This window comes from Ursus americanus, chromosome 11, assembly GCF_024610735.1.
Source record: "Ursus americanus isolate L20-20 chromosome 11, mUrsAme1.1.p, whole genome shotgun sequence".
Lineage (NCBI taxonomy): Eukaryota > Metazoa > Chordata > Mammalia > Carnivora > Ursidae > Ursus > Ursus americanus.
This window is the reverse complement of record NC_142137.1, coordinates 32,164,412-32,180,496: the sequence shown is the minus strand read 5'-3', so window position 1 is coordinate 32,180,496 and position 16,085 is coordinate 32,164,412. Positions and strand designations below refer to the sequence as shown.

General features: G+C 37.8%; 1 protein-coding gene across 9 annotated transcripts in view; it reads right to left on the bottom strand.

The window, feature by feature from the left end:
• DSE (dermatan sulfate epimerase) overlaps nucleotides 1-16,085 on the bottom strand; it is a 145,984-nt gene that overhangs the window by 108,483 nt on the left and 21,416 nt on the right. For 4 of the 9 annotated variants that reach the window (XM_087865407.1, XM_087865409.1, XM_045798513.2 and 1 more), the window contains one exon: nucleotides 6,866-6,951. The exons of 4 other annotated variants lie outside the window; for them this stretch is intronic. In XM_087865407.1, the coding sequence (XP_087721533.1) occupies nucleotides 6,866-6,889 (24 nt within the window). In that variant the 5' untranslated portion in view covers nucleotides 6,890-6,951. Of the gene's footprint in view, nucleotides 1-6,865; nucleotides 12,063-16,085 lie in introns of all 9 variants that reach the window. One more of the 9 variants, XM_087865408.1, reaches the window with a different exon arrangement.

Sequence of the window (16,085 nt, the reverse complement as noted above, 5' to 3'; positions counted from 1 at the left end):
TTAGCTAAAATTAACTCTATCACATTATTTAGCATCTTGCAGGCTTGTATATCATTCTTTCATGCGACTTTTTAGATTCTAAGTCATCATGATCCTTTTCAACAGGGTGCATTTTCTGTTAATATACTGCAAGATATGTACTTTTAGATTTTTCTTCTATAAAACACAGATTTATTATTAAATAAATTACCCTTGGCTTCCAAAGAAGTTGACATCTAAATACAAATGTACAGCACGGATGTTCATATCCTGAACACAATTCTGAGAGAGATGTTTATGATTAACTACACACAGTGAAAACAGTAAGAAAACAATACCAACAGCAAAGAGAGCCTTACTCTCTGGATATATTTTGTGAAACTTGGGCAGTGTGTTTATTAAGAGAGCCACAGGAAATGAAATTGTGAATTACTTCAAATGGAAAAATAAAATAGACTCCTTTATCTTTCAGAATGTGATTTGGCAGGACGCCTGGGTGGCTCAGTCCGGTTAAGCATCTGCCTTGGGCTCAGGTCATGACCTCAGGGTCCTGGGATCGAGCCCTGCATCGGGCTCCCTGCTCAGTGGGGAGTCTGCTTCTCCCTCTCCCTCTGATGCCTCCCTCCCCTGGCTTGTGCTCACTCTCTCTCTCAAATAAATAGAAAAAATCTTAAAAAAAAAAAAAAAGAAAAGACTGTAATTTGGCTTTAATTCTGCTGGAAGGTAGCAGAGTGATTTCAAGCTTTCTTTAAAAAGGTTATAATGGGAAGTTACCCACTGAGTCAAGATGTTGAGTAGAAAAGCTCATTCATTCATGTGTGTGATATACTGGGAATAATACAGACAGAAATATAAGAACTTGCCCTCAAAAAACATTGGAATCTAATAATAAGAGGCAAATGTGTAAACAGATTAGTACGTTAATGCTCACTAAAGTAAAACAAATTAAAATCAACGAGCTGGGATGGAGAGCAACATAGCAAAGAAATGAACTTGAAAGTATTATATATACACTATATATATATATATATATATATATATATATATATATATATTTCATAATTTCTGTTTGTTCATGTCAGGCTTCAAGTTCCTTTCTCTCTCATACACAGATGCATACAAACGCACACACACACATTTAAGCACCCATACAAACCTAGTAGGATTTTGACTGTAATTTTATTGAATCTAAAGCTCAGTTTCAAAAAAATGAACATTTTAAATGCTGAGTCTTCCAATGTTTATGAATGTCGTATCAGCCTGCATTAATTTGTTTCTTAAGGTCTCTCAGAAATATTTTGTTTCTTTCACAATTTTTAGATAGTTATTCCTAGGTTTTAAATAACTTTATACTATTTTAAATTTTTTTTCAGTTTTATTTCCTGTTGTTACCTGTCATAGAAATGCAATTTTAAAAATATATAGTTGTTAAACTCATCTAATTCTAATATCTGTCTGTAAATCTTTGGGATTTTCTACATAGACAAGTTACATTAAATAATATGTTTTATTATTTTTTTAATTCGTTTTCTTTCCTTACCACATTGACTAGTGCCTCCAGGATAAGGCTGACTAGAAGTGGTGATAATTCTCACATGTGCCTTATTCCTAATCTCAGAAGGAAAGCTTTCAATATGTCTATGGTGACTACTACTGGTGTTTTGCAGATAGCCTCTATGAAAAAAATTCTTTTCTATTCTTAGTTTGCCAAAAGATGTATTTTAATCATAAACAAATGCTGACTTGAATCAACTGCTTTTCCAGAAACATTCTGACACAACTTCTCCCCTTTATTCTGTTTATGTGGTAAATTCTGATTTGGTTTTCTAATGTTAACATTTCATCATTATAACAAACTCAACTTATGTGTCATATAGTATCATTTTTACATATTGTTTGGTTAGCTGAAATTAAGAATTTTGTTATTTGTGTTCATGATTGAGGCTGCCCCCTAATTTTTTCCTCATAATTTCCTATTCTTGTTTTGATATCAAGGTTATGCTGCCCTTGTAAGTTAAGTTGAAAGCCTACCCTCATTTTCTGTTTTCTGAAAAGTCAAAGATATTTATTCCTTACACATTTTCTAGAGTTAAACAGTGAAACTATCACCAATAGTGGAAGGTTTTAAATTAGAGATTCATCTTTTTTAGCTGTTATGAGATCTTCATAATTTGTTTGTTCATGTCTAAATTCCAGCAGGCTGCATTTTTTCGTGTCTTTTTTCATCCTACTAAGCTTGTACAAACCAGTTAAGACACAAAGCATATATTTATCACTGGCATATATTTTGGTAATATATAGCATATATATGTAATTAATAATAATTAAAAATTAATAATTATATACATAATTAAAATCTATAGTAGATGAGAGCTGTATTTAAGGGTAGTTCTATTTCTATAAGAGTCTGCCTTATTAAAATGAATTGCTATTTGGCATAATTTTAAAAAACGTAGTTGAACTAAAAACAATGTTTTATTTGTTTTGAGTTAAACTGCAAAGATGGATACAGTGGCATACCTGGTGGCTTGACACCTGAAAGGGACCATTTTTAACCTCTTTCTCTTGCAGACAAAAGTATTTTCAGCAATAATCATGAAGTGCAACAAATAATTATTATGTCCAGAAAAGCAATTCAGACAGTGACAATTTTCCATTATTAAATTTTGCATACAAAATAGTGCTAGTAAAAAATTAATAAAATGTGGGACGCCTGGGTGGCTCAGTTAAGCATCTGCCTTCGGCTCAGGTCATGATCCCAGGGTCCTGGAATTGAGCCCCATGTTGGGCTCCCTGCTCAGCGGGAGTCTGCTTCTCCCTCTGCCCCTCCCCTCCATGCTCGCGCGCTCTCTCTCTCAAATAAATAACTAAATAAAATCTTTTTAGAATTAATAAAATACAAGAAAAGAGTTCTAATACTTTTTAAAGTACATTAAGTTTTTTGAAAAAAGGAGAAAAATATTTATACCTACATAATGGTCTGCCATGGTGATGAATAAATTCCACTGAAGTTTCTGGCTTTGAAACTTCACTTCTGCAAATTTGTCAATGGTTTTATCAAATGATCTTCATATATTCATGGTCAACAGAATCAGTATATAGTATATATCAGATTTGTCAATCTGTCCTCACTCATAGTTGACTAAAGAACATTTTTTATTTTAATTTCAAGTATCTCTCTCACATTAAGAAACAGATATGCAAATAGAAAGCTTTAAAATAAGGATGTTTATCAGAGATTCATAAAAATCCCATTTCATAGTAAATTCAAGAAATTGCAATACTGTCCATGTCTTTGTTCTCTGGGATTCATTGTAGCAGCTTCCATATGTTTCTGCAGTTGAAATTTTACACAAGAATACCTTCACCAGAAAATTTATCATACATTTCTATTTTATCTAGTAAAATTCTCCAAAGCTTGTAATGGCTGCGAATTATTTGAGCTTGCTTCAGGCTCAGTTCATATCTTTAGCCCCTGAGGTACTACGTAATCCTGTGTTTAAACACAGACTCAAAATAAATAATTATACCCGAGCAATTATGAAAACGAAAAAACAGAAGTCGGTTGCTTATTCTTGATATAAATATGTGTAGCTGAGTCCACCTGTAGGGGACTTGGAACTACTTCCATGTGGAATACAATGTTTATTAAAGAATAAGTGATTGGAAAACATGTCAATTTTCAGCTTACACATGTATTATTAAATTTCAGTAACTGCAGCAGCTGTTTAGAACTAGACCGACAAAAGATTGTTTTTTCAGACAGGCGTAGCATCATTGGCATTGCTTAGAATTTTCAGTGCATGGTGATAATAAAAAGCAGACTGACTTTTACTATTATTTTATTTTATTCCTCTTAAATTTTCTATACACAAAGCACTCCCTTACTTCCTATCCTAGGGGTAGTAGACCACTCCTACCATCCCATCCCTGGTAGGCCACTGTCTGGATAAGAAAAGTAATGAGCGCAGCTAAAAAGAAACAACCATTTCCTTTTAACCAGCAGGCCAAAGAGTCTTCTGGAATTAAGAGATTCCAAGTAATTTTATGAATAATGAAGTAGCTTGTTGATTTGTTTCTGGAAATATTCATTAAAAATACAAGTTACATTCTCTTTTGCTCCTTCACTAGGCTTGTTCAAATCATTACAACGTGCCTCATTTTGCTTATCGGCAGTGAAGTAACAGAATTTGCTCTGATGTAATGGAGTGGATAACCAACTGATATACCAAGATTTAAAAATTTGGTAAGGCAAACAAACCTCTGAAGTACCATTTGAGGTACTTCCTGGCCTTATCTGAAGCATTTAACACCTTATCACAAACTGAAAGGAGGCAAAGTTATTGTGCCCAATAAATGTGCATCCTCCTGGATCTGGAAAGAAAATATCTGAGAAATTTAATTACAGTCTAAGTGAATCGTCACGTGAATCTCAATAGGTTGCAGCAAATGTTAAGTTTCTGGTTCACAGTTTAAAAAAGAAAAAAATGACTCCAGATATGGTAAAATTCCAACATCCTAAGAATGTAGTATTGCATAAATTGTAGTAAGTAAAATAAGTGGAAAGCAGCATTACATCTTCTTGAAATAAGAGTCTAAACTAACTAAAATGATCACATCTTATATGTCTTCTGTGCTTTTTTGACAAATTTGATTGAAAGAAATAAGCTTCATCTTTTCTAACAGACACAAAATAAACAGAAGAAATGCCCATTTGGTGTTTCCTGTTTGGTTCTGTTGATGGACTAATGTTCCCTCCTGCTGTAGCAATTGAGGATGTTTGCATTCTTGACCCCTCCACAGGGAAGGAGGAAAAAATCTGAACTCTGATGACTTTGTGTACTCTGGCTTTGATGTGCTGCTCTGTGCACTGTGCAGAGGAACTGAGCTGAACTTGTATTGAAAGCAGCGAAAATGCCAATTAAGAGTCTGATGTTTAGCAGTTGCATCTGTAAGTTTACTTGGGTAAGAACATAGTTTCTGCAGTAACACACATAACAGTTTCAAATGCTTTTAAAATTAGGCAGATAAAATATACAATAAGTCACTTTCTAAAAGATATGTAAAACAGCCAATGAAGTAGGAAGCATACAGCGATAATGGGCCCATTGATAACAAACAATATTTCCAGAGAACATTTTGGAGTTGACTATTACTACAGTGCTCTAAAGCTTTGAACTTTATTTATTTATTTATTTATTTATTTATTTATTTATTTATTTATTTATAAAGATTTTATTTATTTATTCGACAGAGATAGAGACAGCCAGAGAGAGAGGGAACACAAGGAGGGAGGGGGCGGGGGAGTGGAAGAAGCAGGCTCATAGCAGAGGAGCCTGATGTGGGGCTCAATCCCACAACGCTGGGATCACGCCCTGAGCCAAAGGCAGACGCTTAACCGCTGTGCCACCCAGGCGCCCCTATTTATTTATTTATTTTAAAGATTTTATTTATTTATTGGACAGAGAGAGAGACAGCCAGCGAGAGAGGGAACACAGGCAGGGGGAGAGGAAGAAGCAGGCTCCCAGCGGAGGAGCCTGATGTGGGGCTCGATCCCAGGACTCCGGGATCACACCCTGAGCTGAAGGCAGGCGCTTAACAACTGAACCACCCAGGGGCCCCTAAAGTTTTGAACTTTAAATTCTCTACAATCCCAATGATTTTTATCCCTTGGATGCCAGCTATGGTTCTAGCAAATCATTTGCCTGAGATCTTGACAAGAAAATCCATCCTCCTTCAACTCTACTTTTCCTGGAACCCCAATCTGATAAGAGGCAGTTCAGAGTCAGTTATAACCTCCCTAGGTCACATTTGAGAGCTCAAAAGCTTATTTTAACTTTGTCCCTTAACCTAACCCTCCACTTCCCTTATGTTTTTGTTCACTTTGTGATGGAAGAAAGGGAGAAATCCATGAAACATTTATTATAATTTTCTACTAGGAAATAATGCTGTAAAGTCTCTGACTCACCCCTTTTTGTACCTAAGGGCCAATAGATTACTCTTTGTGATGTGCTGGGTAACTAAGTAACTGAGAAAAACGGAGTCTGTTCTGGAGAAGGATGGCACCAAATCAGCTAAACTGACTTTCCCCTGACTTTTCCCTTTTCTATACTGTAAACCCCTTTAGAATCCACTAATTTCCCTTTTGGGGAAACCTATCCATTTTCCTGGGAGTTATGAGGCCTATGCAGAAGGCTTGCATATTTGGAGATCACACAAATGGCCCCCAACATCAATCTCAAGGCTAGAGTTTAGTAAATGTGAACTGTCATGAAATCTAACTGCCTGACTGTAATCATTTTGCAAAGTTTACTTATAGTAATAATTTGATTTGGGCTTTCCCTCTTTGTAGACTGTTCCAGTGGAATAATTTAGAAATTATATTTATTTTCTCATCTCTTTAGAGATTGTTCTGCTTCGTTTTGCTCTTATATATTATTTTCCTCATTTAGATTTCGATATATTTTACTTTTCTTTCCATGAAGTGTTCATCCTAATTCATGCTCTGCAGCTCAGCAGTAAGTTTTAGGGAGGATCCAGTATCTTTACATTTGACAAATGAAGAGAGAATGTAACAGCTTTCTTGGCCAAGTAAAGGAGACACGGAGTACGACTGTCATGAGTCAGGATTTGGCCTCCTCAGCATCAGCTAGAAGAAAGCAAGTGCCACAGCCCTGGATGAAAGTACATGGCAATGAAGAGGGACGATGGTCAGACAGTGTTATGTTGGTATCATTTACATATTATCAGCAAGGCCTAAATAGGTGACCTGGCATGAAGAACACAGTAATTTCCAAAATTTCATCACTCTTGGCACAAGCTGCCCCTACGATATTTCAAACATAAAGGTCTTTCTTTCAAAGAAAAAGCTGAAGGGAACCCTTACCTCAGATTTTCCTTTTTTCCCCATAGGCTATTATTCCTCAGGCTTCTGCCTTCATCTCCTCCAGGATGAGGCCTCTCTCCCGGTTACTATAGTGATGGGTCAGGAAAATATCTGAATGCATGCTTCAAAATTAGTCAGTAAATTATAAACGGCTTACTCATGTAAAAAGGCAGAATTGTAAACCGAGAATAGTGGTCTTTACATAGAAAGCAGAAGAAAATTACACAACATACATCAGAGCATCACAATGTGACAAACAAAAGTTGTATAAACATCTTAACTTTGCAGGAGACCATCTACCTACCCCCGTTGCTACACATGCTACTAGGTTCTGTGAAAATGATAAAAGGTACCAGATATCTGGGGATGAAGTCAAGGTAGAACATACAAATTATTTTATACAATTTACCCAATAAAACAAGAGAGAAAACGCATATGTTGACAATTCAGCCTGCCTCTTGAACTAAAAAGCTAATGGAACTTTGGAGATGGCTTATTTCAGCACTCCTTATCGAAAGAGACACATCACAACTTGTGAGAGACATTTTCAAAACCACGCTTGGCCTTACTCCAGACCTGGTAAAATAACGTCTGAGAGTGAGGCCTTGGGACTTAGTAGAAGTCAGGCAGCTAGTGTCTCAGTCTTCTGGGTTTTCTTTTTGCAGAAAATTCACTCTTTACAGTGACTTGGGAGTTTGGAAGCTTTGGTGTCTGAAGGACTCCTCTGATGCCACCAAACATGATCCTGGGCTAGTAACACATGCCCCTAGACTGTCAAGTGACTGGCCCCCCAAATAGGGTTATTTCCCATCTTAGGTGGGCCAGTTAAACTCTGCTGCTTCCAAAACCACATAACACTGGAATAGGTGGTATGTGTCCCTACTTGGTCTCCAACTGTCATGCAAAGAGGTCATGGGCACTCATTATTATTGCCTCATGGTGCAAATATGAAATAGAATGAATTGAGAGAAAACTTAAAAGCAGACAAGTAGGAGAGCACACACAATTGCCTGAATCCACCACCCATTGATAGGGAACATCTATGTAAGGACATAGTTGAATTATCAGTCTATTATTTCCTTGAGCTCAGGATGATTGAGTTACAAATTGGCAGGTGTCCAACAAAGCCAGATTCTTTTCGTGCTTTACATATATTTATGTCACTGCATATAATCCTCAATCCTCACAATCTCATGAAGGTTCCAAAGCTACAGACCCTGCAACCACCCTGTTCTTCCATGTCTGCCATGATTTCCCTGACCTTTTTAAAATTTTATTTATTTATTTCTTAATTTGAGAGAAAGAGAGAGAGAAAGCACAGAGGGAGAGTGAGAGGGAGAAGCAGACTCCCCGATGAGCAGGGAGCCTGATGCAGGGACCCTGGGATCATGACCTGAGCCAAAGGCAGATGCTTAACTGACTGAGCCACCCAGGAGCCCCTATTTATTTATTTTAGAAAGAGAGAGCAGGTGAGGGGAGGAGCAGAGGGAGAGTGAGAAAGAGAATTTCAAGCAGACTCCATGCTAAGCATGGAACGCAATGCAGGGCTGAGGCGGGGTTGATAGGGGGCTCAAATGCAGGGCTCAATCTCACGATCCAGAGATTATCAAGAGTTGGATGCTTAACCAACTGAGCCACTCAGGTGACCCTAATTAAAGCCACTCTTTGAAGAAAATGTATTATTGGAATAAATTATCTAAGCCAAAGTCCCATGAAATGTCCAAACAATTCTTCTAACCCTTTCTTAGAATGACTAATATTTGTTTGGGTTACAAGATAACTATGAAGGTTAAAACCCGTATAAGTGACTAAGCTCAAACTTGTTCCCATGACCCTCGTGTCTAAAAAAAAAAAAAGAAGAAGAAGAAGAAGAAAGAAAAGGAAAAAACTGAATTCACATTTAATCAAAAATTAAATTTGACGTTGAGTAAAGGAAGGAGGAGTAATCATTTTAAATATGTTGCAATCCACACTAGAACCTATTTGAAAAATGTAATTTGCTCTGTTAGAGTCTTGCCTTCTGATAACACAGCAAAATCTTCTTTTATCCGTATTGTGAAAGTACATGGACCAGAAAAGAGAAAGACAAAACAGTAAACCTTGGCTTAGTAGAAGAGATTAAACTGACAGAAAAAAAGTAGAGAAATGAAATCATTAAAGCAGTGGCTGAGAGCTTGAAAGCAAAGATAAATAAGTACAGTGAAAACTGATGTAAACAGCACAGAAAATTGCTCTGTGCATAGGAGGGTTTATGTATAATTCATTGCTCTACAAATTTTCTCTCTGATTCAGAATATCCGTTAGCAAGATTATTTGGATAGTGAGTTCTAAATCTCTTATTACAGTCAAGATAATAAGCACAGTAAATGATTAGAGGACAGTCATGTTCTTGACCCTAAAAGCTAAAAGAGTTAAAATCTGTACTTTATAAGAAAGCAATGACTAAGACATATGATTAAAAATCTAACAGTTGACAAAATTTAGAATGTCCCTTATATGCATGCCTATTGAGCTATTTTCATATTTGAGTTAAGATCACCAAATGTGAATGTGCTCATTTTTGTCTATTATGTGAAGTCACACAGAATGGCAATAGTAGGATTCACATAAGATGACAGATGATCAACAGGTAACTGACCTTTATTTTAGTGTGTGTATGTATGTGTACTCCAAATGACATATATAATGACTGATAGAAAAAGTTATTTTCTAGGCCATTCCTTAAAAAAGACTTATGTGTGTGGAGGCTGGGGAGGAGAGAATAAAGTAAATGTTTATTGAGTGCTTACTATATATTCATGTGATACAATAGATGATTCTAATTTTACTTAGTTTTAATAAAAAGATTATGACATAATATGAATAAGCTCAAATTACTAATGGGTGTTCTAAACAAAATTAAAAATTTTAGTAAAAGCAATATTCAGAGTTAAATAACTTACCAGTTTCTTATTTTGTTCTCCTGATATAAAAAGTATTAATCATAAGAGCTACTATTTATTGAGTATCTACTATGCTCAAGGTACTGGAACTCATAATTTACATACATTTTTCATTTTCAACACAACCCCACAGCAAAATAGGTTTATTATTATCACCAGTTTATAGAAGATATATTTGAGGCTTAATGGGTTTCTGTAAAGTGCTTCAAAAATATACTTAGTTAAGTCACAAAACAAAACGTAGACTCTGGTTTATCTGATTAAAAAGCTCTCATTCCATCCATTATACCATGCCATCATCATAACATTTTGACATTTAGTCTTTATGTTCAACATTCTGTATGTTTTTATTTATATTCATAAATATTTTCTGTCTAAAGAGCTCCTTTCAAAATATATGAGGACAAGGAAGGACATTATCAAGCTTGATGCTACTTTACACAATTACAAGATTTATAAATTGCTTATAAGATTCAAGCCACGGGGCATCTGGCTGGCTCAGTGGTACAGCATGTGACTCTTGATCTTGGGGGTCATGAGTTCGAGCCCCATGTTAAAAAAGATTTAAGCCAAGATCAAAACAGAACAAAAACAAGGGGCCTGTATAAAAAAAAATTTTTTTTAAAGGAGGCTCCACACACAACATGGGGCTTGAACTCACGACCCTGAGATCAAGAGTTGCATGCTCTATTGACTGAGCCAGCCAGGCACCCAAGGAAAAAATATTGTTAATAAAAGATAGGTTGGAGGAAAGGTAACAAATGGACGCCAAGATTCCTACTGCTGTTTAGCTTTGTACTACCTAAAGAAAAAGAATTATTCATGATTTATTAATAACAATATTTCAGGGGCGCCTGGGTGGCTCAGTCGTTAAGCATCTGCCTTTGGCTCAGGGTGTGATCCCAGCGTTCTGGGATCGAGCCCCGCATTAGGCTCCTCTGCTGGGAGCCTGCTTCTTCCTCTCCCACTCCCCCTGCTTGTGTTCCCTCTCTCACTGGCTGTCTCCCTCTCTGTCAAATAAATAAATAAAATCTTTAATAATAATAATAATAATATTATTATTTCAGGGCACTTGGGTGGCTCAGTCAGTTAAGCATTCAACTCTTGGTTTCAGCTTAGGTCATGATCTACGGGTCCTGGGTTTGAGCCCCAAATTGGGCTCTGCACTCAGCACAGAGTCTGTTTGTCCCTCTCCCTCTGCTCTTCCCTCTACTCTCTCTCTCTCATAAAAAAATAAAAATCTTAAAAAAAAATACTTCATTAAAAAAATTCTCCATTATGTAAGTATGCTTTATTCTAGTTCCTGTTCATCTAGGATGTGAAGGAAGGTTTATTTTTTCCAGAGTAACAGTTTTCAATTAAATGCATTCAACTTTCTTCAGTAAGATACTCTTTTGAGGCCATTGAAATCTATCACTGATAATACAGGAACAGGCAGGCAGGGCTATAGGCAATGCCTCTGCTTGATTAGCAACTGTGGCTCTCTCTATTAAATGCTAAAATCAACTTGTCACAAATTCAAATAAAGCAGCAGAGAATCCACACCCAAACAGTAAGGTTAGTGAATGACTGAAGTGGTCAGGTTCAGATTCTGCTTCACTCATTCAGCAAGACTGGAACCCGGTGGGTCTCAGGCATTGTGTTGAAGACAGAAAGAGAAAGCACACAGATGCTGCCCTCAGGATTCACTTCCCAGTGGGTGAGAGAGACCCGTCAGCAACCCAATATAAGAAAGAGTCCTAACTGCTATGGTTTGCCTCTGTGCAAAGTGTTACGAATACCCAGAGGACATGCATTAGTCCGCTCAGACTGCCATGACAAAATACCATAGACTGCATGCCTTAAAAGACAGAAATTTATATTCTCACAGTTCTGGAGGCCATGAAGTCCAAGATAAAGGTGCCAGCAGATTGGGTTCCTGACTTGCAGATGGCTACCTTCTTGCGGTGTCCTCACAGGCAGAGAGAGCAAGCTGTCTGGTGTCTCCTTGTAAGGGCACTAATCACATCATGAGGGTCCCACCCTCATGAACTCATCTTACTCTATCTACCTCCCACAAGCTCCATCTCCAAATAGGATTACATTGGAGTTAGGGCTTTAACACATGAATTCTGGGGAACACAAATATTTAGTCTATAACAGGAGGGAAGTGCTAACTCTGCCTAGTGTTGTAGAGGAGGCTGTTGCAGAGGAAGTGACTCTTGAGCTTGGCCTCAAAGCAATCACAGGAGGTCACCAGCAGAGGAGTAGGAAGGCTACAAGGTGTAGAGAGGACAGCAGAAACAAAACACAGGAGAAGGAACAAATGGTGATCATTTCAGGGAAAGGAAGGAATAAGGCAGAAAATCTAAGTTGGGACCAGATTATAGAAGGTCCCTGCATCTGATGCTGAGGAGCTTAAAATTTCTTTATATGGGCAGTGGGAAGCTGATGAAATTGTGTGTGTGTGTGTGTGTGTGTGTGTGTGTGATAATAAAGTTTGTTGTTTGGATAACAGTAATGCAAGTTTAATATTTAAAAACTGAATTTTGGAGGGGCGCCTGGGTGGCTCAGTGGTTAAGCGGCTGCCTTCGGCTCAGGTCATGATCTCAGGGTCCTGGGAGTGAGCTTAGTGTGGGGCTCCCTGCTCAGCTGGGAGCCTGCTTCTCCTTCTCCCCCCCCCCCACTTGTGCTCTCTCTCTCTCAAATAAATAAAATCTTTAAAACAAATAAAAATAAAGACTGAATTTTTAAAAGCTTTTATTTTGAAACAATTTCAAATTTACATAAATGTCGAAAGAATAGTACAAAGAACTCCTATATACTCTTTATCTAGATTTATCCATTGTTACTATTTTGCCACACTTGTTTAATGTTCTCTCTCTATATATAGCATATATATTATTTATATAGACATATACAAACATACAGATATGGATATGCATGTGTATTTATACACACATGTACATATATATATGCACATATACATACTCATGTATATGTACACACACTAAATTATTTTCTGAACTAGTTGAGAATAGGTTCACACATTAATGCCTTTACCCCTTAATAATTCAGTGTGTATATAAAGTTCCTCAGCTTTTATTTTCATGACATTGAGATTTTTAAAATATAGTGAGAATTTTTAAAGTAAATGGTATGTTAAAAAAATACATTATTATTGAAAAATGACTAAGATCAGCAAGAAAGAGACTGATGGATAAGAAAGAGCATAAAATAAGGGAAAGAGAGAAGACCAGACTGAACCAGCTGAGATGACGAAGTCCTTGCAGGACGGGAGAGAAGGGCACCCATGTGGGAAATTCAACAGCATTTAGTGCATATTATGTGCAAAACATAAAGGAAATGAAAACTTGATTCTAGCTTGGGACATTTAAAGGATGGTCATAAGCATTATAGGATAAATAGATTTTGATTTTTGTTTGATTTTAGGTTGAAGGAAGAGAACCCGTTTGTTTTTGAATGCTGAGCAGACCTGTAATGCTGGAAACAAGATAGAGAGTTCAGGTGAAATGTCTAAAATAGAGAAGGATTACCTAAAGAAGATAAACCTAAACAACCCATCTTCTGCTTATCTTTCTATTTCCCCGACCGATTATAGACAGATAACCATTTCTTAGTCGCCTAAGGAAAAGGCAGGGATGGCCAAGTTTCCTTCCAGGCAAAGGAGGGCTGGAAGACTCAGAGGATTTCCCTGTAGAGGAGAGGAAGCCCTGGCTGGCTCAATCAGGGCAGCAGGCAAGTCTTCATCTCTGGAGTTGTGAGTTTGAGTTCTATGTTGGGTGTGGAGATTACTTAAAAATAAAATATTAGAAAAAAAAAAAAAAAGAATTGAGGAACCTGAGTCAGCAGGCCAGGGCAACTTCTCCCCTGCTGCTGAGAATCAAACAGGAATTAAGAGGTGCCAGAAGCACACAATGCTTTGTACCAAGTCCACAATCCCCCATCCAGAATTTCCAAACCCCCAAAACTCTGGAAAGTACTTTTGTATCTCATTTGGCAGCAAAACCTAACCTGAATTGATCTGAAGCTCTTGGCGGTGTCTATCCTACTTACTGTGCATATTCATACATTTCTCTGCATGACTATTAATGTGTTTGATAACAAGTGTTGTTTTAGAACTCACAGGGGACAGTACTTAATATGCACCCTAACTATCCCCTTTCTAAAATCCAAAATATTCTAAATTTCAAACTCATGGGACTGTAGAGATTTTAGATAAGGAAATGTGGAAGTGTATTTGAAAAGTTGGGTAAATATTACCTTTGCAACCTACACTGGCACCTTTAAATGAATATTTCACTCATGAAAATGTGAGTGGAAGTCACAGAAGTCTCCCTGGGCTTTGGCATCTTATATCTGGAACTACAGAGAGGTCTTCGTTTGCCTGTTCTGACTCATTGCCCATTTCAGCATCTTTGGCTCTTTGCTTCATTCTGTCCCTCAGCATCCATTACAGGCCTAGCTAATCCATTGGATCCAAAGCCCTCACTCTTCGTCAGGATATGGTTTTTGGTATTTGACCTCTGGCCCTCCTGAACCATAACTGTCTCCAAGAAGAGAGCTTATCAACCTTCTTTCCCCTACCTGTCCTCCCCCACCCTCATTGTGCTATGTCCTGTGGGACTCATCACCTGTACCTGTCTCCTGCTGCCTGCCCCACACCCTGGGGGGTAGGCAAGTGTGCAAAAAGGAATCAGACCAATCAGCCATTCAACCTTCAAGTTGGTCATTTGTTGGCTAATCATTTATTTATTCATTCATTCAAGAAATATATATTGAAAACCTACAATGTACCAAATGCTATGCTAGGTACTTGAAGTATAGCAATTCACAGACATACTTGATGTCATCATTGAGTTTACAATCTAGCAACGGAAAACAGGTGTTAAATGAACAATCAACTACAACTGTAGTGAGTGCTACAAATGGGGATACAGAGTGCAGTGAGAGTGTACAGGGGAGCTAGGAGAGAAGGGCCCAAACCTGGTGTAGAGCCTCAAGGAAGGGCTCCTGGAGGAAGTGACTTTTGAGTTGAGTTGACACAGCCAGGTGAAAAGGGTGAGGGGGGCAGGAAGGATGGAGGTGGAGAGAATTCCAGGCAAAGCAAACTGCCTATGAAGGAGACAAGACAGGAAGGAGCTTGGCCTAAATGTGAATGTGGAAGCCATAACCGTGGCTAGTGAGGAGAAAGAGAGAGAGCCTAAGGTGAAGTAAAAGAACTTTGGTCTTAAATGGCTAACAGACACATGAAAAAATGTTCAAAATCACTAGCCATCAGGGAAATTCAAATCAAAACCACATTGAGATACCACCTTACACCAGTCAGAATGGCAAAAATTGACAAGGCAGGAAAAAACAAATGTTGGAGAGGATGTGGAGAAAGGGGATCCCTCTTACACTGTTGGTGAGAATGCAAGTTGGTACAGCCACTTTGGAAAACAGTGTGGAGGTCCCTGAAAAAGTTAAAAATTGAGCTACCCTATGATCCAGCAATTGTACTACTGGGTATTTACCCCAAAGATACATACGTAGTGAAGAGAAGGGCCATATGCACCCCAATGTTCATAGCAGCATTGTCCACAATAGCTAAATTGTGGAAGGAGCCGAGATGCCCTTCAACAGATGACTGGATTAAGAAGATGTGGTCCATTTATACAATGGAATATTACTCAGCCATCGGAAAGAACGATTACACAACATTTGTAGCAACATGGACGGGACTGGAGGAGATTATGCCAAGTGAAATAAGTGAAGCAGAGAAAGACAATTATCATATGGTTTCACTCATTTATGGAACACAAGAGATAGGAAGATCGGTAGGAGAAGGAAGGGAAGAATGAAGGGAGGGGTAAACAGAAGGGGAAATGAACCACGAGAGACTGTGGACTCTGGGAAACAAACTGAGGGCTTCAGAGGGGAGGGGGGTGGGGGGATGGGATAGGCCAGTGATGGGTATTAGGGAGGGCACACACTGCATGGTGCACTGGGTGTTATATGCAAATAATGAATCATGGAACACTACATCAGAAACTAAGGATATACTGTATGGTGACTAACATAATAAAAAATTATTATAAAAAAAAAGAACTTTGGTCTTTATGTGAAGAGATAACCCACCATTGAGGGGTTTTAAGTAAGGATGTGACCTGATCAGATACTATGTATCAGACCACTCTAGTTGTAGGATAGAGAAGAGGAGAGATCAAGAGTTGAGTGCATGAAGAACTGAATAAAATTGTTCTTCTCATGACCCTGAGTAGGATTGCACCTTCCTG